Consider the following 24,272-nt stretch of genomic DNA (forward strand, 5'->3'; position numbering starts at 1 on the left):
TTGGTCCTAATTGATAAACCAGAGTCACTATCAGTTCATGGCTGTGGTGGTAATGACCCTCATCAGTGAACAGGAGCAATCAATCAGTGCTGATTGGTTATTGATGAAATACAGGAATCGTGGAGGAAAGGATTTGATCAGAGGTCGAAAAAGGGATTCTGTTAACTTCTTTCATACATCCTGTGAGTCTTAGTCTAAAAGTCTTAAACTTGGGTTCATACATAACCTCCTTGTGACAATTTGTGAGTTTAGTTAATTAGTAAGTTTATAAAAGAGAATCTAACAGTTTGTAACCTTCATATTTTAGTAACTGGGTTAAGAGAACCCACCACAGCTCCCACAGTCTAAGATTCAAATCACCAAATCCATGAAAGAGTTCTGCACATGTGGTAATTGGACAAAGTGCACAATAATACAACTTTTATCTTTATTTAGCTAATTTCTAAAACAACCATATATTGTTTATTGTATTTCTATTTCTATTTCCTACTCCATTTTCCCCTTGTGCTCATACTTCCTTGTGCTGTTGGGTCAATTTAGGAATTTCCTCTCCAGGGGGAAAATCTTATCTCTGATCTCACTGCTCTGTTGCTGTAAAATTGAACCAAACTCGATTTAATCATATAAACTGTGATGTTATATGTTTGTATTAAAGTTTAAAAAAGTACAACGTTGATTCTGTCTTTATTTGTTTAGTTTTTTTCAGAGCTAAGTGTTTTTCTATCCGAGCAAAATCTGGCATGTTTTGAAAATGGAAAACAGGCCTGAGGGGGCAAATGGTAACGGAGCCACACCCGAGAGTGAGCAGCACACAACTGGAATGGGAGAGGCCTTTTCACACCAGCCCATCTGTATGCATAAGAAAACACAGCGAGTGAGGCCGAGGCGGCTGGAGACAGCACCAGGAGCCAGGCAGCGCCCCCCCGGCTGCAGGGGACACTGTCCCCAAACCCCTGCTCCTGTTCTGTCCTAAAGACCGAGTGATGGAGATGTTTTCCATGTTGTGTGTCTGTGCTCTGCACCATGACTGTACGCACGGGAATAAGGAGGCCCTTGTCTGTGATTCTGTGTGTCTATCTGTCTGTCTGTCTGTTTGCCCCCCCGGCGGGTCAGATGATGTCTGTCTCTCTGCAGCTTGTGTCTCACCCTCAAAGCAGCGGGACAGAGTTCTGGGATGAGCAGATAAGACGGGAGGAAAGAAATCAGGTTGAAACACACGTGGAGAGTTTTGTAAATGAGGGGAAGAGGGGATGAAAAAAGGAAGAGGTCAGGAGAGGAGAGCTGAGGGGGACTGCTGAGGATAAGTAGAGGGGGGGAGGGGGAGAGAGGGAGAGAAAGAAAGGGAGTGAGAGAGAGTGAATGGGCCCTTTGTGATCAAAAGGCTTGTTTATTTTCTTGGCGCTTGAACTCGTCAGGAGCCACATCGGGTCTGTCTGCACCGTCTACGTCCCGGTCGCCACGCCGGCGTCCCGGCAACCAGGGGGGGGGGGGGCAGAACCACAACAGAACCAAAACAAGCACCTGAAACACGGAATGAGAAGTTTTAAACATTTCAAACGCCTCGGCTCAGCGTCCCGGGGCCGGTGAGCGTTAGCAGACGTGGAAACACATGAAGTTCAAACTGGGTTAAAACAAACGTCTCGTGTGTTTGACTCTCGCTTGTTTGATTGTTGTCATCCTGTTCAAGTCCCAGAGCTGGAGAGTCACTCAGAAGCATTCTACAATATCACCATTACTTTACATCGTACAAACTATTATTTATAGATTCTCTATTGGCTCCATATTCGACTCTATATTCAACTCTATATGTGACTTTATATTTGACTCCAGCTTTGTTTGTAACATTTTCTTGTCATGGTCTCGGTGAGATAAAAACAAAAATGTGTGATTCAGCTTAAAAAAGCATCAACTATTATTCTCTTTGTAAACTGAGTTTTATTAAACATTCAGTTTCACTTTTGGGAGGCTTTAAGGTTTCAAAATAATATTATATGTAGTTTACACAATAAATATTTAAACTCCAAAGTCCAAACCCCAAATTTGCTCTTGAAGATTTGAGATGCAACTGAAAGCTGCAGAAAAAGTTCAAAGAAATTACCATGAAATGTTTGTTATAAAAACTCTCTTTCTCCTCCATATAATTTTATAAACAAAATGTGTGATTCAACTATTATTCTCTATGTAAACTGAATCGTATTAAACATTCAGTTTCCCCTTTGGGAGGCTTTAAGGTTTCAAAATAATCTTATATGTAGTTTGCACAATAAATATTCAAACCCCAAATTTGCTCTTGAAGATTTGAGATGCAACTGAAAGCTTCCAGGAAATGTTTGTTATAAAAACTTTCTTTCTCCTCTTTAATTTTAAATAAAGTTGTGTAGGTTTGACTTGTTTGTTAAAGGGACTTAAGAGCTCAGACAATTTCTAAATGAGTCAAATCAAACAGATATCAGATACTCTAGGTTTTAGTCATGAAATCAAATATCAATATGAATATTTATACTTAAATTGAAGTAAAAGAAGTTGACTTTATGATTTTATTTCTGTGTTTGGGCCTTTTTCAGGATGACGTCCTCTCTGCAAACGACCAGATCTGGAAACTGAGAACCTCCCACATCACATGTCGTTACGTTCTATTACCGTAAACTCCTCCACATTCTGGGGGATTTTGCATCGTGCAGACACAGTGGTATAGTATGCAGTCACTCACACTCGGACAAAACCGCTCTCTGTTCCCCTCTCTCGCCCTCTTTCTCCCCCTCTCTCGCCCTCTACCCCTCCCCTCTCTCGCCCTCTCTCCTCCAGCTGGTATTCACACACGTGTAATGGGATTAACACGCTCCTGTGCGAAGAGGGGAGGACAGAAACGGAGGAAAAGCAGAGAGGATGAGGCCATGGAAGAAACAGGGTTGAGGGGGAGGAGAGAGAGAGAGAGAGAGAGAGAGAGAGGGGTCCCTGAATAGGAAAACAAACATATAGAGGAAAGAGGGAAGGGTGGCAGAGCTCTTTCCGTTGGCTCGCTGCTGCTCTACGGGAGGTCACAGGGGACATTTGAGGCTCATTTGAATTTCGGGGAGGACGGCCCCCTTCAAACTGAATGTGAATACAGTCGGAGCAACAAGCGTTTGAATGATCTACCGCCGCCGTCAATAAATAACCATCTCGTATTCTGTGAACTGAGAGTTTGACTGAGCTGATGATCGATTATTCAACCAGGATTCATCTGAAAAGCAAAATCTGACGAGGCAAAGGGAAGATCTGTGAAGGGAAATCACTAAATGATTGTGTGAGACATTACAAGAGGTGCTGAGGTATCACATCCGAGCATAGAGCAGAGTTCACGCTCAATAGTTTTGTCGTTAATGAACTTCCATAGAGTTATAACATAATGATTCACACAGCAGCAGAATCTGGAACCAGCCACGAGGGAACAAGTGGAGGGAACTTTCCTCAGGAGCTCTTCTGCAGAGTGAAGCTTTAACTCGGAGGGCGACTGAGTGAGGCCACATTCAGTCCTTGGAGAGGGAGAGAGCGACGGCACAGAGGAATGTGAGAGTTATATTTGACCTATTTGCGGCCTTGTGCCAAGTCTGCAATGGAGAGAGAGAGAGAGAGGGAGAGAGAGAGAGCGAGAGAGGAGGAAGAAGAGCATGAGTAAGGGAAACCTGAGAGAGCGGCGCCCGGAGACGAGAGGCACAAGTGGGTGAAGGGAAGAAGTGTGAGTTGGCAAGATGGAAGAGAGGGGGAGAAGGAGAGGACGGTGAGAGAGGAGGAGTCTGAGGAAGAAAAGAGAGGGAGAGAGGCGGTGGAGGGGGGTGGGGGGGATTAGGAAGTGGAGCAGTCAGTCACTCGGGGAGAAGGCGAGGAGGCATGTGAGGAACGGTGTCAGTCTATACAGAGCTCAGTGCTCCTGGTCTCTCCTCCGTCTGGATCTGGAGGAACTCCCTCTTCCTGGTCCAGTTGGCACCGAGCACCGCTTCCTCCCATAATACCCCCCCACCCGCCCCCCCGAATACCCAGACTGCTCCGTCAACGCCGTCACTTTAGAAACGCTCCTATAAGGAAGAGCAGAGCTGCAACCTTCATCAATCACGCTCCTTCAACCTGCTGCCTGGACATTTCCCACAATGCATTTCAACAGGCCCAGAGGAACATGTTCAAACTCGCTGAGTTCAGTCCGTCTCGTGTGTTAAAGTCCAGAGTCTCACTCGTGTGGTTGCTGGGGGCCGAGGGGCTGGGTTAGACAACTGGGTTGTTATCACTATGGAAGAAGACCTTCTTCAAAGCTTCAGCAATGGATTTTTGGCCACTAGGGGGCAGAATAACTCAACATTCACTGCTGTTCTGTCCAACCAACCAACTTACTAAACAACCGACCAACCAATCAATCAACCAATCAACCAATCAACCAATCAACCAATCAACCAATCAACCAATCAACCAATCAACCAATCAACTAAAATCAACCAACCAACCAACCAACCAACCAACCAACAAACCAAATAACCAATCAACCAATCAACCAACCAACCAACCAACCAACTAACCAACCAACCAACTAAACAACCAATCAACCAACCAACCAACCAACCAACCAACCAACTAAACAACCAATCAACCAACCAACCAACCAACTAAACAACCAACCAACCAACCAACCAACTAACCAAACAACCAACCAACCAACCAACCAACCAACCAACTAAACAACAACTACACAACCAACCAACCAACCAGCCAAGCAGCCACAACTAATGTGATTTAAATTGAACGGAGACAGAAAGTGACACAAATTAAAATTTGACTAAACTTGATGAACCAAACGAGAAAAGCAGAAATCACACACTTGTTGCAGACGATAAACAAAACTCCAGGAGAAGATTTGTTTGTTGAGAATCAGAAATATAAGTGAGTTCTACGTTAAGTTGAGCTTAGCAGCGATAGCTCGTTGCCACGGAGACGCTCACACTGGCTCATTCATGGACTTTCACTGTCTGTTGACAGCAGAGACAGAACAGTGTGTAGAAGTGGACGCTGCTAACACACTGACAGGCCAATGAAAACACTAACCAGGTGCTCAGACCTGCTCCAGTGTTGATCTCAACGTCTGTGGCTTGGATGTGAAGCTGCAGGAGTGTGTGTGTGTGTGTGTCTGAGTTGTGTGTTTCTCATCTCAGGGAAGGTTTGTTGTTTCTCTCTGTCTCGCTTCATTCCCACATTCCCTTTCCTAAACTCCTTCACTGCCTTTCCTACATCTTTTAAATCTGATCCTGCTCTTCATCACTCTTTCCTGTTTCCTTTTCTACACGTCTCACGGCAGGAGAACCGACCTGAGCCTCAGCAGCCCTGCCCCCCCCCCCTCATCCCCCTCTCCCCCTCGTCTGTAGGGTTTGAATCTAATGTATATAGTGCGTGTGATATGTGTAGTCTGTGTCTTGTGCTGTACAGATACGTGAGGGTCCTGTTCTATGTCCACACGTCTGTACCTGTGTGTCAGAGAGAAGTTACAGCGACTGAATAAGGAGAACGTTTCATCTTTGGAGCATCCACTGTCAGAACCAGCTCCAGCAAGTTATTAAAAACCAGAGTTTATCTCCAATATTCTGCTTTAAACCCTTGTCGGGCTTTTTCTGGTTAATAAAAAACTGAAATAAAAACTGAAATCTTGCATCACCGAGGAGGTTTCGGGTTTTTCCCCTCGACTCAAACATTAAACCTCTGTCATTTTCTACTTACTTGGATTCCAGTGATTGTCTTTTATTCTTGGATACATCTGTGATTTATGGTTTTGGCTCGACGCTCGAATCCACAGACACCAAGCGGTCTGTGGCTCAGACGCTCCGACAGTTGACTGACAGACAAGTCAGCTGCGATCAAGCGTCTGTGACCTTTGAGTCTGTGAGACGCTGCCTCTGCCCACAAGACGGTTAGGAGGATTCCTCCACAAGAGAAGTGAAGTCTCCAGGAGAACATATCAGATGCACGGCCGGGTGGAGTGTGGAGGGCCGGGTGGAGTGTGGAGGGCCGGGTGGAGTGTGGAGGACCCGGGTGGAGTGTGGAGGGCTGGGTGGAGTGTGGTGGGCCGGGTGGAGTGTGGAGGGCTGGGTGGAGTGTGGTGGGCCGGGTGGAGTGTGGAGGGCCGGGTGGAGTGTGGTGGGCCGGGTGGAGTGTGGAGGGTTAGGGTGGGGTGTAGAGGGTTAGGGTGGTGGGCTGTGGAGTGTGGAGGGCCCGGGTGGAGTGTGGAGGGCCCGGGTGGAGTGTGGAGGGCCGGGTGGAGTGTGCAAGGGGCCGGGTGGAGTGTGGTTGGCCCGGGTGGAGTGTGGTGTGCCCGGGTGGAGTGTGGTGGGCCCGGGTGGAGTGTGGAGGGCCGGGTGGAGTGTGGTGGGCCGGGTGGAGTGTGGAAAGCCAGGTGGAGTGTGGTGGGCCCGGGTGGAGTGTGGAGGGCCGGGTAGAGTGTGGAGGGCCAGGTGGAGTGTGGAGGGCCGGGTGGAGTGTGGAGGGCCGGGGGAGTGTGGAGGGCCGGGGGAGTGTGGAGGGCCGGGTAGAGTGTGGTGGGCCCGGGTGGAGTGTGGTGGGCCCGGGTGGAGTGTGGAGGGCCGGGTGGAGTGTGGAGGGCCAGGTGGAGTGTGGAGGGCCGGGTGGAGTGTGGAGGGCCGGGGGAGTGTGGAGGGCCGGGTAGAGTGTGGTGGGCCCGGGTGGAGTGTGGTGGGCCCGGGTGGAGTGTGGAGGGCCCGGGTGGAGTGTGGAGGGCCGGGTGGAGTGTGGTGGGCCGGGTGGAGTGTGCAAGGGGCCGGGTGGAGTGTGGAGGGCCGGGTGGAGTGTGGAGGGCCCGGGTGGAGTGTGGTTGGCCCGGGTGGAGTGTGGAGGGCTGGGTGGAGTGAGGTGGGCCGGGTGGAGTTTGGTGGCCCGGGTGGAGTGTGGAGGGCCGGGTGGAGTGTGCAAGGGGCCGGGGTGGAGTGGTGGAGGGCCGGATGGGGTGGTGGTGGGCCGGGTGGGGTGGTGGTGGGCCCGGGTGGGGTGGTGGTTGGCCCGGCCGCACTCAGCTACACTCCGATGGGTTTGGATGGAGGCTCAGTTTGTCTGAGTCGGGTTGAGATTGGCCGGTACTGTGTTTGTGTAGGTTTTGGCCGGGCGGGTGGGGGGGGTGGGTGGAGGTGAAGCAGCGTATAGACTCAGCGGTTCAAACTGGCTGATGTCAGGAAGTGCGATGGCAACAGACACATCACAGCCGGGCCGCGGCGATCAGCCAACGCTCCAGCCCACCGCGAGCAGCCGGCCACCGACCACACACACATACAGTTGTGTTTCTATAGCTACAGTTGTGACTGTCTGCATCGCCGCGGTAACCAGAGCACGTTGTGTCTGGAGGACGGAGCCTCACGCCAGACGCACATGTGGCGGTCCTGTGTTTACGTTGCAGGCGTGAAGCTGTGAGCACGAAGGCCGAGGAGGCGTCACGCCAACCTGCCGGGCTGGAGGGAAACCCCGGATCTGAGAAACAGGATTTTAACACATTTCTATTGTTTGTATTCCTGTAACTTTTGGCACAAATCAGATGTTGATCTCTCATAACTTCAAACACGACCGGAGGTGGAAAGTAACTAAGTACATTTACTCCACCCCTGTACTCTAAAGAACTAACCTCAGCTTCTAGGGGTTTCTCATCCCAACAATAACAAAAGTTTAATGATGCTTGAGGCAGAGTGAGATCATTGAGTCATCGGTTCCACCAGAGAGACATTTTCCTGCAAATCAGATTTAAACACTTTTGATTTCTCTTTCAGAAAGATGAGAGAAACTAGTAAAATCTACAATGATTACATTTGCTTGTAATAGAGTAATATTACTGGTCCTTGCACTGTGTACCCTGAACAACACTCCGCTCCATATACTGGAACACTTACTTAATATAAACCATATTGATATTATATATCATTTTATACAATAATATTGTCTTTTGCACGCTCTGTCTACATATTCTTACACTCATAGTATAGTATATTATCTATTGTATAGTCAAATACTTATATTTATACCTCTACTATATATCATATCATATTATATCATACTCTTTGTATATTCTTTGTATATATAAGTCTATATACGCATATTTATACTAGGTATATGTTATTATTATTATTATTATATTTACTATTATTATTATATATACTGTTGCTGCCATTATTACTATATACTGCTATTATATTGGTATAATTACTATCATATATAAATATATATTATGTTATATTATGTACTATATATATACTGTACTATTTTTATATACTGTCTAACAATAACATTACCATCATATCATCAGTACTATTACCATCATCTTGCCAATTCACCTTATCTACCTATTTATCTTGTGTTTCTGTTTTTATTCTTTCTACCTCAATATTTTACCGGCTGCTATGACAACTTAATTTCCCTTCGGGGATGAATAAAGTAATCTATCTATCTATCTATCTATCTATCTATCTATCTATCTATCTATCTATCTATCTATCTATCTATCTATCTATCTATCTATCTATCTATCTATCTATCTATCTATCTATCTATCTATCTATCTATCTATCTATCTATCTATCTATCTATCTATCTATCTATCTATCTATCTATCTATCTATCTATCCATCCATCCATCCATCCATCCATCCATCCATCCATCCATCCATCCATCCATCCATCCATCCATCCATCCATCCATCCATCCATCCATCCATCCATCCATCCATCCATCCATCCATCCATCCATCCATCCATCCATCCATCCATCCATCTATCTATCTATCTATCTATCTATCTATCTATCTATCTATCTATCTATCTATCTATCTATCTATCTATCTATCTATCTATCTATCTATCTATCTATCTATCTATCTATCTATCTATCTATCTATCTATCTATCTATCTATCTACTTTGTGTTTCAGGGAAGGTTGTGAATCCTCTGCCAACAGGTCCTGAAGAGTCAGTATCAACACGTGAGAATTACCTTCATGAATCAACACAACTAATAAAACCAACACTAACCATCAACTGTCCGAGCAGAGCCTGAACTGTTTACACACCCACTTCAATATGTATTCAAAATCACTCAGAACCAGTGGGACGTGTTTACTCTGCAGACAGTTTAACTGCTGACACGGAATTTACATGTGAAATGTCCCAGAACAACACGTTAACTGCTGCTGTGATACGACTCTGACGCACACACACAGACAGACAGACACAGACACATACACACACACACATACAAAAAGACAGACACACACACACTGAGAGCAGTTACAGTTTGTTTACAGCCAGAAGACCTCAGATTCGAAACTCAAAACTATTTTCTTATTTTCTCTCAGACGATCCTTCTCCAGTTCATCTGATTGGTTCTGAAAAAGTTCATTAAGACCTGACAGTTTTAAACAGAGAGTTTTTCTATTGGAAAATAATATTTCTGTCAAACTGAATGAAGTTTTTCGTCGTTATTATTTTTTTCTGACTGTGAAAGTCTGTTTTCTTCAGATCCTGTTTGATTGAGCCTTGATAAATTCATATCAGAAATACTTCTTCTATCGTCTGAGCGTTTTAAAAACGGTGTCTCACATATTCACCTGAACTTCATGTCTGAAATGAAACAGAGAAACAGTTGAAACCTTCCTTCAGTCATTATGCAGAAAATATGAAGTCAAATTAATGTTTGTTTACTATTATGAGTTTAAGAAAATAACATATAAATCATCATTTTAAAAAGTAATTTGCCTCTTTTAGAAAAGTCTCTGTTTTGTTGAGACTCATCGTGTTTTCTGTCGTCACCGAGTAAAGTGAACATGAGTCTGAAAACTGATTACTGTTTATACGGAGGGGACACCACCTAGTGGCTCATTAGACAAACTGCACCCTCTATATATGAGACATTTATAGAAAAAGAGTAGAACTCACATTTAAGATCTAAGTACAAAATGAAAATGAAAATCAGAGTTTATTCAAAAATTGTTGAAATAGTAAACATTCGAATATTAAATAAATTACAAATACAGTCGTGTTCTTTTCCTCTGGATCAATATGTTTGTAATTTCTTGCTCTGTATGAAAAAGTAATGAATGATTTAAAGGTTTTAAAGGGTTTGAAATAAATAGAAAACAAAGACAACAGCGAAAAATAATAAAGGCTGATTTGAAAAACAATATTAAACTACTGTTTTGATGAATTTATTTCAAATTTATTTGAAATAATTAAATGATTTCTTTATTATTGAACTTATTACAAAGGTGGACGGACATTGGTTATTTGTGTTTGTTCATTTGAGGCAAAGTGAAAAACCAAAGCATTAAAAAGTATTTTATTTGGAAAATGATTGTTTGTTTGATTTTTTTTGTTGAAGTCATAAAACACTTATCATTTGAAGTATTTGTTTCTCCTTTGCTGCTCCTCCTATGCTCCTCCTCTGCTGCACCTCTGCTGCTCCTCTGCCCCTCCTCTGCTCCTCCTCTCCTGCTCCTATGCTCCTCTGCTCCTCCTCTGCTCCTCCTCTGCTCCTCCTCTGCTGCTCCTCTCCTGCTCCTCTCCTACTCCTCCTCTCCTGCTCCTCTGCTGCTCCTCTCCTCCTCCTCCTCCTCATCTCCTCCTCTCCTGCTCCTCTGCTGCTCCTCTCCTCCTCCTCCTCCTCTGCTCCTCCTCTCCTGCTCCTCTGCTCCTTCTCTGCACCTCCTCTGCTCCTCCTCTCAGTGCTGTGGTCACATCGGAGCAGCTGATCTCACGGCTGCTTCACACCTGGACCTTGCATTTGGTTTTGCAAACATTTGGCTCCGTCACATCTGGAACGCAGCGTCTGCAGGGTGCACACACAGAGGTTCATTCATGGTGTGTGTGTATATATGTTTTTGTGTGTGTGTGTGTGTGTGTGTATATATATGTTTTTGTGTGTGTGTGTACAGAGAAAGAAAGAGAGAGAGAGAGAGAGAGTTTCTTACTTGTAGCAGGCGAAGCAGAGTTGCTCCTGAGGGACGTGTGGGTAACAACATGTTAGTTCCCAGACGAGAGACGGGGACTGACTGGAAACACACACACACACACACACACACACACACACACACAGACACACACACACACACACACACACACACACACACACATACACACACAGACGAGCCCACCCAGATGTGAACCACCCAGGACCTATAGCAGCATCATTATTTCATGCGATGGGCTCATACCTGCAAGAGAACGTTTCATACGAGCAGGACAAAGTCAAACTAAACGTCTTCAGGTTTCAGGATTTCAATTAAGAAACAAACTAAATGTCTGTGTTGCTTCTTCATTTGGCCCAAAAATGAACAGAAGCTCTGAGAAGAAACTGAGTTATTATATCTGTGCAAACGAGAGGGAACAGATCTGTGACTTGAATAATGTGCAAACGGAGAGAAATGAGCTCCAGCTTTCTCCCCAGCAGCTCTTCATATGTGCACTGGTTTGATTTAGTGCAGATAGGAACATTATGGTTTGGCTGATCTGTGACACACGACTCTGGATCCAGCTCATAAAACCAACAGCAGCAGCAGGAGGAGAATGTGGAGAACTGGCTGAACAGAGTTGGATCTCTGTTCTCTAAACACCAACACACTGTTAATCCCCAGCAGCTGCAGCTGGGAGGCTTGTGGTGGAACGCCACTGGAGATCCAACAACAGCACAGGCACATTAAATATCGATGCCCCCCCCCCCCGGTCGGCTGCAGAGCTCCTGTCCTGCTCCGGGCCCCCCTGAATGATTCAGGCCTTCCCCCCCCTGTTGGCACCCCTGGATGGGCAACTGCCAGAAAGTAGAGCAAAGTGCACGTGGGCCGAGAAATCCGTTCTGCTTTGTCAGCAAAACAAAAACTGTGAGAGGACAAGGAGACAAAGAGCAGAAGGAAAGAGGAGACGAGGAAAGAGGAGAAAAAGAGCAGAAGGACAGAGGAGAGGAGGAGACACAGGACACATGATCAGGGGGTGGGGTGGGGAGTGGGTGGTTTGGATCTGTGGTTCATTCTGGAGATTGAAAGTGACTCATGTGGTTTTTATTGTTTTAAAGTAAATCTCCTGTCGTGCAGGGAAACTGAAATGAGAAATTGATTTCGTAGTAGAAATGAAAAGTTTCACAGGGTGGGACACACACACACACAACAACTACACAATACCATACTATATATATGTAAATAAATATATATACAGTGGTGTATAAAGTACTTGAAAGTCATACTTGAGTAAAAGTACAGAAAACTTACCTGAAAGTGACTTCGGTAAAAGTAAAAGTCACCCATCAGAAAATGACTTGAGTAAAAGTCTTAAAGTAGCTCATATTAAATGTACTTAAGTATCAAAAGTATCTGGTGTTGAAATGTACTTAAGTATCAAAAGTAAAAGTACAAGTACCAACATTAAAAATGCAAAGTGCTTTTTATAGTAGGCCTATACAGAACAAAACAACCCAAAATGTTTCTCCTCAAGATTTATCTCAACTGACAGAAAAATTATAACAACAATATGAATATAATGTATAAAATGTATAATTTTACAAATGTTGAACCCTAGATGAGAGAGAGAGAGAGAGAGAGAGCGAGAGATAGAGAGGTGCACCTGATGATTGAAAGTGACTCATGTGGTTTTATTGTTTTAAAGTAAATCTCCTGATGCTGTAAGTGCAGGGAAACTGAAATGAGAAATTGATTTCGTAGTAGAGATGAAAAGTTTCACAGGGAGGGACACACACACACACACACACACACACACACACAACAACAACTACACAATGCTATACTTCTAATATATATATCTACTCTACTCTACTATCCGCTTACATCTTGTACAGAATATAAATAATTGATAAATTGAGATAACTGTTTGAGTTAGACATTTTTTTGCATTTTGCATTTCATTTTTGACTTTTTATATCTTTTATCTTTTATATAGATATGTTTATGTCTAAATAAATGTTACTTTGTATAAATATTAGAAAAAGTGAGTAAATAAGAAGTAAATAGTGAGTAAATATATATTGTTTTTTATTATTATTATTGTTTTTCTTATGTGTGGTGTATTTATTGTGTTTTTATGTTTCTATGTTCATTGTTTGCACCAATAACCAGAGCAAATTTCAGGTAGGTGTAAACCTACTTGGCAATAAATACCTTCTGATTCTGATTCTGATTCTGATTCTGATTCTGATTCTGATTCTGATTCTAACTTTACCTCCAACTCCCTTCAGTCACATGTTCAGGTTCACGACCCGGAGCTGTTGCATCTGCTTCCTCGTTTTCTAACAAACACGTTCGATCCCCATTTGTGCTTTTTCACCACAGGATGTAAATAAAGATAAACGACACGTCTCCACTTCCTCCCACTCGTCAGGAAATACGGCCAATCAGGAGTCAGGGGGACGGAGGTGTCGGTGTAAACAGGAAGCATTTGGTTGTTGGTTGCAGAAAGAGGACGAGGTGGAACTGTTGCTGGTTATTACTGAGCTGTGATCTACAGGCTACTGATGTGTTCATGTATTTATAGGAGCCTGATGACTCAGACCTTATCAGGAAGCAGTTGTGACTACGTGACTGTTTCTAAATATTTCCACTTTCACCGTCCAGACTAAAACATAAGGGCAGAGGTTTGAAACTAAAAGAGTTCTTGAGTCGTGTGGATACCAGAGAAATTATGTTCACTTCATTTTATAGCATCAAATAAAATAACCAAATATTTGAGGTGTACTTTGACCTTTTAGATTGGTCCATGTCCCATCTGCTAACATGGAGGAGGCTGGATGCATGACCTATACATTTGGCATCTTTATGTTTTGACAATAGGGTTGCAAAGGGGCGGAAAGTTTCCGGTAAATTTCCGGAAACTTTGTATGGGAAGTTTAGCTCGGGAATTTGGGGAATTTTGAAAAAAAAATAAAATACGGAAATTAAACGCTGAGCAATAAAAACATCATTCAAAACTCTATTTTAGAGATGTATGGAATGCAGCACACACTGCACGTTGAGTTTCAACCCTCCACTGTGCATTCTTCCATCACATGCACAGATAACTCCCAGCATGCTTCACTCTACAGCAGGGCTATTGAGGCCTGCTGTAGAGTGCAGGACTAGTCAGGTAAGTTTCCATGATATTACTGGAGAAAATATATTACCATGCTGATTGAGGATTGTTCATCTGTTCATCTAGCCTATTTCCATTCATTTATCCATCAATTGTAAAATATGTTTACAGACGATTCCAATTGTTTGGCTAACTATTGATATCTCTGGCATTACATTAGTGTTTTTTTACAAACTTTTTTTCTCATCTTATTCTACAGAACAATGCCACGTGCACTCTCTCATGTGTGGAGACATTTCACCCCATCCAATGTAGAAGGAAAGGCTGTGTACATTTGCAAATACTGTGCAAAGACCTATGTTAAGAATGACACAACGATGCAGAAGCATATAGTCAAGTGCCCAAAGTTTCCTCAGGGCTCAAATCAGCCTATGACACAACAAAATGTTTATATTTATGTCTGTATATGACAAGGGAAATACAGTTAGTATAAATTACCCACAACATTTGCAGTTTCTTCCCGTTAATTCCCGTATATTCCCGTTAATTCCCATGGAAAGTTTCCAACTTTAAATATTCCTGGAATTTTGCAACCCTATTTGACAATAAACAAACAAACAAAGAAAGACGACGCAGGCTTTGGTCTAAATTCTCACTTTATTCCTAACACTTACAGGTTTGTTTTGTCCCCGTTTCCCTGCCCCCCCCCAAAAACAACAGGCACACAGATAGCGATGCGTTCAGGGACAGTTTCAAACCCAAACGTTTCCAACAGGATCAAGTTTATAGAACCAGCTCAGACAGAGAGAGCCGGCAGGTCAAAGGACAGCGTAGTGTAAGCATACTTCAAAAACAGACGACCCAGGAAACAGATACTAAAGCTGACGGAGCAGAGTTTGCTTCATCTTCACCATCATCATCATCATCATCATCAATATCGTTAGGACACATTAAAGAACACTTTCGGAGCCGTCATAAAAACGTGGGCGTTGTACAATGCGGATAAAAAAGAAAATCACGGTGAGAAGATACAGTGGAACTCTTTGGTTTTCACTATTGAGGTTTTTTCTCTTTAGCAGTAAAATCTATCTTTGCTCTTCCTCTTAACCTTTGGATTTAAGCTGCATTGTAGAAAAAATAGAAATGAAAACGCTTCTTTTAAATTTCTCCTAAATAAAGGAACATGGGGCGAAACAAATACCGACTGAAGTGATTCTCTCTCTTTTGTTTTGTCTGTCTGCTATCAGGTTTTTTTTTTTTTTTTTTTACGTCTCGTGTTCGTTCTCAAGGCCAAAGAAAGTTTTATTTGGTGGAAAGTTGAGAAAAATGAACATTCACAGCCACAGAAGAAACTACGGTAAAAAAAATCGGTCAAGGCCTGAAGTGCTCTTATTATCTGACAGTGTTTTAATACTCACGTCAGGCGCTGGGTTTCCTTTGTTTGATCAGTTACGAGAATCCTGAATGTTTATGTACACATGGAACCACCGTGAGTGTGTGTGTGAGTGTGTGTGTGTGTCGTGTGTGTCGTGCTTCGCTGTGGTAGTTTTTTTAACTTTGGTATCATTCTCTGTCCACCACAGCGGAATCTGACGCCACAGGCACACGGAGAGTCAGAGCTGCTGTCGGAGCAGGAAACTCAAATCTTACAAATATAAATTGGTATTTTCTTCAGAGTTCGTAGTCGTTGTTTTTTTAAGATCTGCGGTGGATTTCCTCACTCGAGCGACTCACTGGAAACATAAATTAGCTCGTGTCCTTTGAGTAGAAACACTAAACCTGGAGGTCAAACGCTTCCCCCCCGACAGCAGTGAGGAACACACCCACCTCCCTGACCTCGGCCAACAGGAGGCGCTGGTGTTGTCTGTAGGTTAAAGCCATAAGAACAAGTGGTTAATGAACATCTTTGTTTTTCCCTTCATCCCTCACTCCTGAGTTCAGACAGCGTCCTTTTTTTGTTTGTCATTAAAGCTTGAAGATCTATTTGGTTTTTCATCAGAGTATCAGAGGTAAGAGTCGGAGTCACAAAGCTTTCAGAGAGAGCAGAGGAGGAGACTACAGGAAACGGACAAGTTGCATTTCAAACTAAAGCGTGGGAAAAACAAATTAGGAATCAACCACTGGGAAGTGTAACCAGTTTGGAGAGAGTGAGACTGGTTTGAACAGCTGCTCGAGTCCGATGAGTTTACTTCACCTTCACGTTCCAGACACACGTAAATGTCCTGAAGCTACGACCGGGCCTGGATCTGCCGGGACCGGGTTCCTGCAGCTCTACGTAAAACAATTACAAAGTTTGTGACTTAAATTCTTTCTCAGCTCCTTAAAAACTACTCGTTTCAAACGTGATTCACTAAATCAGGCTGCAGCAAACTTCTGAATCAAGGTGTAACTTCAGCTAACGGCCCAAATAGCTAAAGTTCTAGAAGCAAATTTACAAATTAAATGTAACTGCTAATACTTTATAAATGTGGGTATTACTTTGTTGTACTTATATCCATATACATGGAGAAGTACGAGTTGTAATCTGACGCCAATTAGCTAGATTCCAATGTCATAAAAATTGAGAGAATACATATATTTGAAAATGAAAAGTAATCATCATCGTTCATGAAACAGAAACTCTCTCCAAGCTCAGTGGGATTTATCTTTTTGAAACCCGTGACGTGAGAGTTTCCCTCTAAAGCAACGTCTCCTCCGTCCCAGTGCCCCCCCGATCCGTCCCTGAGGACAACAGTCTGTAAGTTTGGTATTTCTTTCTTTCTTTGAAACATTCGTTTTGGCATCTTCTCTTCTCGTCTCGATCTCGAGAACACGACTCTCTGCGGACACACGCCCCCCCCCCCCAACAACAACCCCCTGAAAAAACTATTACAAAGAAAGACTTAAATAGGAATCCAATAAATACATAAATAAGGAATCAATAAATAAACAACGCGAGGGACAAAGAAGTTCATAAAATACAAACCGATGCATTTTTCCCAACAGCCCCCACTTCCACCCCCCCCGAAAAAAGCACACACCTCCCTTATACAATAAATACAAATATTACTTTCCAACAAAGAGCCCGTGAGAGATAAAAGAGTTTAAAGCTTTTGGTTCTTGAAAGGAGGCGTGGCCTCAGTCCCACCTTTATACACATCAATAAGAGCAGTTGAACATAAAGCATTTCCCCCTAAGAAACCTATGAGAACTAATGGATACATTCCATCTAAAAGTTTATACGTTAATCCGTCTCAGACGTCTGCCCCCCCCCCCCCCCCCCCCACTCCCACCCCCCCCACCACCCCAACATATCATCAGTATCTGTGTCTGTAGCTCTCATCTTGTTTGGTTTCAACCTGGACTCGTTTTCTCATCTGCAGGTTTTACTTTCATTACAAAAAAGTCATTTCAGTGAGAAAATCAGGGCTTTGAAACCTGAAATTCATCTTGAATTTGACATAATAAAGGAAAGTTTTCATTAATACTGACATGAGCTGAAACCAGAGGCCGGGTGGACACAGGAACTGATCAATAAAACAAACGGCAACCGAGTTAATTTGGTGTCACTTGAGAAAATAGACTGAGACGTTGAATCTGTTGCTTTAAAATTCAGGTTTCATTTTTCTATGTTTAACTTTTGAAGTTGATATTTCCTGGAGTAGATTTGAAGCAGAGTTTTGCTGTTAACTGTCTTTAAAACGAGCGACTGATATTAAAAAGCTCCAAAACGTTTACGTGACAGACAGAGTGAGTTTGGTTTGTACGCAAGAGATTTACCGACACTCACACACAGTCACACACACACACACACACACACACACATGCACACACACACACTTGTACATCTTTGTGCATTGGTTTGGTTGTTCTATTTGGTTTTGGTTGTATCTCTAAAAAGTTTTGCTTTTGGTTTTTCAGTTTTGGCTTCTTCACAAACATCTGGATCGACTAAAACACTTTTTTTTTTTTTTTTTTTCTGTCTTGGGATCTTCGGAAGCTACATTTTCACAGTTATGTCCAAACGTCAACAGAAAAGAAGAAGAATGAACCCAGAGCACAACCGAAGAGACGAGAAGATATGAAAAATAGGCAACACGTCGCCCCCGGCAACCGCCACCCGCCCTCCCTCCCTCCCTCCCTCCATCCCTCCCGCCGCATAATAAGTAGAAAGCAATGAGACAAATCCATACATCATTAACAGACACACTATGGAAAGCAAAAACAAAAATATATATTTACTCTCAAAGTCAGTTTTGTTGAGGTTATTTCCATATTTTTATCCATCCGGGAAAAAAACGAAAAGTGAGAAGGAAGCCGAGGTGGCCGGCGGGGGGGCAGTGGGGGGGGGAGGGAACGATTTCTGTCTGTCGATACAAGAACAGCAATCACAGTCAAAGACGAACAGACAGACAGGGCCTTACTACCCCCCCGTCCTCACCCGTCCTCCCCCTCTTTGTTTGTATTTGGTTTAGTTACAGTCACTCACACATCAGTAGCAGTAGTAGTAGCTTTTGGTTTTGTGTTACTTTTTGGTTTTTCTGTCCGCCGCTCTGGGCGCACCTCCTCCTGCTCTTCCTCCTCCTCTTCCTCCTCTTCCTCATCCTCCTCCTCCTCCTCCTCCTCCTCCTCCTCCTCCTCCTCCTCCTCCTCCTCCTCCTCCTCCTCCTCCTCCTCCTCCTCCTCTTCTTCTTGCTCTCCCCTGCAGCTTTGCAAACCTTTGGCTCCTTTGCTCCTGACCACTTCTCGCTCTCCACCTTTTCTTCTTCTTCTTCTTCTTCTTCTTCTCTCCTCGTCTTTTTTTTATATTTTGGCCCTTTCATCTGATCTTTGGAGACAAAGGAGAGGAGGCCGACGGGAGGGAGGGAGGGATGGAGGGATGGAGGGATGGAGGGCAGGGGTCTGGGGGCAGTTCGGGGGAACGCCGGTGCTTCACCTCTTTCTTTTGTTCTTTGTTGTTTTTTTTTGGTTTGGACTCTTTCTTCTGCTTGCAGTGTGTGTGTACGTGTGTGTTGCAGTGTGTGTGTACGTGTGTGTGTTTCCTCCCTTTGACTCGGCCGAGGTTGCGTCTGGACACTCGTCTCCCGGGCGAATCCAGAGACAACGCGGCCAGAGGCGAAGCTTTGGTTTCCAAGAGCGACTGTCTGGTGCTGGGTGAGCAGTCTGGAAGATGACATGATGATGGTATGGGTGCGGGGGGGGTGATAATAAATAAAAGAAGGCAAATAACGCTGGAATAAAATCCACACACAGCTTGTCCACGTGTGTGTGTGTGTGTGTCCTCTGAGAAGGCAGCACACACGGTGAGAGGGCGTAAACCTCCAGATTAAACATGTTGATGACAATGAGGATGAAATTCCGGCTTGAAATTCTATTTTTGGAAAATAAATGAAGATGTAAACAATCCCAAAGTTGATGCCAACAGCTAAAAAACCCGACAAATTCAACCAATGTCGGAGTTTAAACCCAAAACAGACACTGATCAAAAGGGATTTCCCTCTGGGTGTGTTTGATTTGATCCCATTTAAAGGCCAGAGGGGTGGAGTCTGCCACATATTTGTTTTTTAACGAACCCCACAGCGCCATGAGCAGCTTGGTGGAGTTAGAGTGAAACTACAGTGTGAACGGATCTTACCTGAAACTATAGTGATCATAGGGGTGAGCTCCACCCGGCTGCCACTGCAGGCTGAGTAAAACAAACATGGTGGTCAAGCTGTGGAGAGAGAGAGGTAGGTAGACACCCTGCACGCGGGATCGGCCGGGAAACATCAAACTGCACCAAACACCTCGAAGAGAGAGTCATACAAAAATCATAGAAAAATAAACGATTTCTAAATCTTTAACTCAAAAGTCAAACGAGTGGAATGGAGAATGTCGGGTGGAGTGAAGCGGTGAACTGATCCCGGACGGGTGGAGTGAAGCGGTGACCTGACCCCGGACGGGTGGAGTGAAGCGGTGAACTGATCCCGGACGGGTGGAGTGAAGCGGTGACCTGACCCCGGACGGGTCAGAATGTAAAAGTCTTTTTTTGAGCTAAAGCTTTTCTCTCCGTTTATTATTGTTTATGTCTTTGTCTCTTTTTTGGTTTTCAGTTTTTGGTATTTGGAGATTTTGGTTTTTCATCTTTGTCGGCGTGTGTTTCTTCTTCTGCATCTTTACTTTTCTTTCTTTAGATTTGCTCTCAGTGCCACGTCTCCAGCTGTGGATCATTATTTGGTTTCAGATCTCTCTCCCCTCCATTCTGCAGTTCTCTCTATCCTCTCCACAGAGAGACGAGGTCACAGGGGTCAGACAGAGAGATGGCTTTGGTTGAAAGGCGAGGTTGTAAATTTAGATTTTTTTAAAGCTCCTTGAAGAAACGCCATCGCTCCTCCTCCTCGCCGTCCTCTGATAGGACGCTTCAGTCAGGGGTCACTCGGCCATGGCCCCTCCCATGGGCGGCGGCGAGGCCTCGCTGAAGGAGCAGAAGGAGGTGGGGCTTGAACACGGGGAGGCGGAGTCCTCGTGACAGGAAGTCGGGCTCATGAGATCGCTGGCGCCGGTGGGCGGGGACAGGGAGAAGGTTGGCCTGGCCACGCCCACCATGCCGCTGCTGCTGACCAGTCCCATGGTCGGCGTGGAGGCCGTCGCCATGGAGCCGGTCGCCATGGGGAGGAGAGTGGGGCGGTTCAGGAAGAGGGAGGAGCGGACCGTGGCCCCGGCTCCGCCCAGAAGCAAGTGACCTGCCCCCCCCTCGAGGCCGGAGATGGACAGCTGACCGCCGCTCGCTGCCAGGGCTGAGAGAGGTGGAGGAGAGGGATGGAGAGAGACAGAGAGAGAGAAGACAAGGTCGAGAGGAAACGAGAAGGAGACGAGAAAAAGAGGATGTGAAAGAGGTGACACAGGGCAAGGTGGAAAGCGAGAAAAAAGAAAGAGAGGGATAAAAATAGAGAGAGGACAAAAAAGTAACGAGGACAAAGTGACAAAGTGATGAAGAGAGCGAAAGAAAGAGGAAAAAGGAAGAGCAGGGACAAACATGGAGGCGGTAGAGGACAGAGAGGGGACATGATGAAAGGATAACAGAGGAGGTGAAGAAGGAGGTGGAGAGAGTGATAAATTGGAGGCAGAGGAGGATGAGAGAGGAGGGGGAGTGAAAGAACAAAGGGTGGAGGTGAAAAGAGAGCAAGAGAAGAAGCAGAGAGAAGTCAGTGCACACGTCAAAAACAGGAGGAACATTTCAAACCTGGAGGATGAAGATGATGAAGATGATGAAGATGATTATAAAACTAATCATACACAATGTGATGAAGTCTTATATATGTGATATGAGTGAAAATTAAGAAATGATTTGTATCTCTATCTATCTATCTATCTATCTATCTATCTATCTATCTATCTATCTATCTATCTATCTATCTATCTATCTATCTATCTATCTATCTATCTATCTATCTATCTATCTATCTATCTATCTATCTATCTATCTATCTATCTAACTATCTGTCTATCTATCTATCCATCATCTATCATCTCCCTATCTATCTATCTATCTATCTATCTATCTATCTATCTATCTATCTATCTATCTATCTATCTATCTATCTATCTATCTATCTATCTATCTATCTATCTATCTATCTATCTATCTATCTATCTATCTATCTATCTATCTATCTATCTATCTATCTATCTATCCATCCATCTATCTATCTCTCTATCCATCCATCTATCTATCTCTCTATCTGTCTATCTATCTATATCTATATCTATATCTCTCTATCTATCTCTCTATCTATATCTATATCTATATCTATATCTATATCTATATCTTTATCTTTATCTCTATCTCTATCTCTATCTCTATCTCTATCTCTATCTCTATCTCTATCTCTATCTCTATCTCTATCTATCTATATCTCTCTCTCTCTCTCTCTCTCTCTCTCTCTCTCTCTCTCTATCTTTCTTCTCACTCGCTCCTTCAACCATTTAGTGTATAAACCGTCAGAAGATGGTGCTACACGACGTTTAAAGTTTAAAACGTTTAAAAACAACAAAGATATAATATTAAATATCAATTTCTTTCTTCTTATTTCCGAGTCAAAAATCAGTTTAATCATCAGAACAGTTTCTGATTGAGTTTCTGCCGACTCATCGTTCCAGAGACGGATCACTGATGTGTGACTTCCTGATTCCAGTGCAACACAAACAGCTCTATCCCTCCCAGCAGCCTGTGTGTAAACAGAGTGTGAGTGTGTGTGTGTGTCCCTGGAGGGAATCACAGCACAAATCCCTTTCTCCTCTCTCTCTCTCTCTTCACAGAGCCTCCTCTTTCTTCTCTCTTCCTCCTCCTCCTCCTCCTCTTCCTCCTCACTATAGCTCTATCAGCGCTTCCCTAACACACTGAATCCTTCTCATCAGCACACGGCCGGAGGAGGCGGAGGAGGAGGAGGTGAAGCTCTGAATCGGCGCTGTAGGGAGATGGAGCACGTGACGGATTCAGAGCCGAGCTGATCAGTGATGCTTAATTGATTCGGCAGCAGATGGAGCGGTTGGAAAAAGGGGAATTCAGAGAGGAGAGACGCTCTTTGGCCAACAGGCCTGAGATCAGAGGATTGTGTCTGTTCAACTGTTTCCTGTAAGCTGACCTGGAATCCTAAGCTCCGCCTTCAGGGGCTCTGGGCACCTTGGCTATTGTACCAGAGTCGAATTGAATCTTTCATCACACTGAGTGATTCAGAAAGTTTGGGCCGAGGAGGAGGAGGAGGAGGAGGAGGAGGAGGAGGAGGAGGAGGAGGAGGAGGAGGAGGAGGAGGAGGAGGAGGAGGAGGAGGAGGAGGAGGAGGAGGAGGAAGAGGAGAAGGAGGAGGAAGAGGAGAAGGAGGAGGAAGAGAAAGAGGAGGAGGAAGAGGAGGGCGGGGAGGAGGAGGAGGAGGAGGAGGAGGAGGAGGAGGAGGAGGAGGAGGAGGAGGAGGAGGAGGAGGAGGAGGAAGAGAAAGAAGAGGAGGAGGAGGAAGAGGAGGAGGAGGAGGAGGAGGAGGACGAGGAGGAGGAGGAGGAAGAGGAGGACGAGGAGGAAGAGGAAGAGGAGGACGAGGACTAGGAGGAGGAGGAGGAGGAGGAGGAGGAGGAGGAGGAGGAGGAGGAGGAGGAGGAAGAGGAGGAGGAGGAGGAGGAAGAGGAGGAGGAAGAGTGTGACCCCGGCTCGCTGTCGTCTCCAGATTTGCACGGAAATTCATTTTGGTGAGAATGGATGAAGGGTGAAATGGGAAATGGTCTTCAGAAATACAGACTCATGAGTACCGGAGGGGACGGGACCACACACACACACACACACACACACACACACACACACACACACACACACACACACACACACACACACACACACACACACACACACAGACACACACACACACACACCTTGCATTGTGGCCAGGGGATTGCTGCCCATGAGGGCCTGGTTCATCGCTGTGCTTACTCCCATCATTGTGTTCCTGAAATGTGGATGGATCGCAAATTCACACAAACACACACACACACACACAGACAGACACACACAAGAACATTCACGCATGAAGAGAAACAGATTCATTGAGAAACCGGTGCAGCAGCAGTTTGACAAACAGCTGAATGCGGAACATTCCAACCTGCGGCTACATCAAATAACAACACAACTCTAAACAAACCAAACGTGACATTAGACAACAGAGTTTCAGCAGGTTTCAACTAAACAAATCTGTCATTAAATTGTGCGATAAGTTGAAGAAGGTCAAGTATCAGAGTCCCAGAGATATTTACACGTCCCCAGAGTTGAAGGTAAGTTGAAATAGAAAGTGGAGTGTATGTTTGAGAAAGAACCATAACACAAACTACACATTACAGACTACACATTACAAACTACACATACCTGTAAAGATTAAAGTCTAACAGAAGAAGCCTTAAATGAAATTCAACACATTTAACCTTAGATGTATTTAAGCCCTGGTGCATAATATTATATTGTATGTAAGACTTCGACATTCAGATCCTTGAATATGAGATTTTAAAAACCTTTGTTAGAAAAAATCTTTGTGAAGGTTTTTAAGTCTTTGTGTTTTCTATTATTTGCTTTGGTTTATAATTTTTAACTTAAAAAATATCGTTTTTCACAAATATTCCTCTGATCCAGTTTATGCATTTTATTCCAACCTGGAACTGAACTGCTCTGAATTATTGTTTTTTTTAAATTGTTTTTTAAAAACT

The 24,272-nt window shown here is 44.2% G+C and overlaps 2 protein-coding genes across 2 annotated transcripts in view; both read right to left on the minus strand.

The window, feature by feature from the left end:
* Positions 1-5,974: 5,974 nt before the first annotated feature.
* Positions 5,975-19,754, minus strand: LOC133025744 (uncharacterized). Its single transcript, XM_061092487.1, has 3 exons — positions 19,687-19,754; positions 7,414-7,472; positions 5,975-7,038 (listed from the first exon to the last, which is right to left on the minus strand). The coding sequence occupies exons 1-3, from the start codon at positions 19,752-19,754 to the stop codon at positions 5,975-5,977; spliced, it is 1,191 nt and encodes a 396-aa protein (XP_060948470.1).
* A 708-nt stretch (positions 19,755-20,462) lies between these two features.
* Positions 20,463-24,272, minus strand: part of pou2f2a (POU class 2 homeobox 2a) — a 59,570-nt gene continuing 55,760 nt past the window's right edge. The window contains exons 15-16 of the mRNA XM_061092298.1: positions 23,451-23,524; positions 20,463-20,827 (exon numbers count right to left, since the gene is read on the minus strand). Of these exons, the coding sequence (XP_060948281.1) occupies positions 20,463-20,827; positions 23,451-23,524 (439 nt within the window). The remainder of the gene's footprint in view (positions 20,828-23,450; positions 23,525-24,272) is intronic.

Source organism: Limanda limanda, chromosome 19 (genome assembly GCF_963576545.1).
Source record: "Limanda limanda chromosome 19, fLimLim1.1, whole genome shotgun sequence".
In the NCBI taxonomy this organism is placed as follows: Eukaryota; Metazoa; Chordata; class Actinopteri; order Pleuronectiformes; family Pleuronectidae; genus Limanda; species Limanda limanda.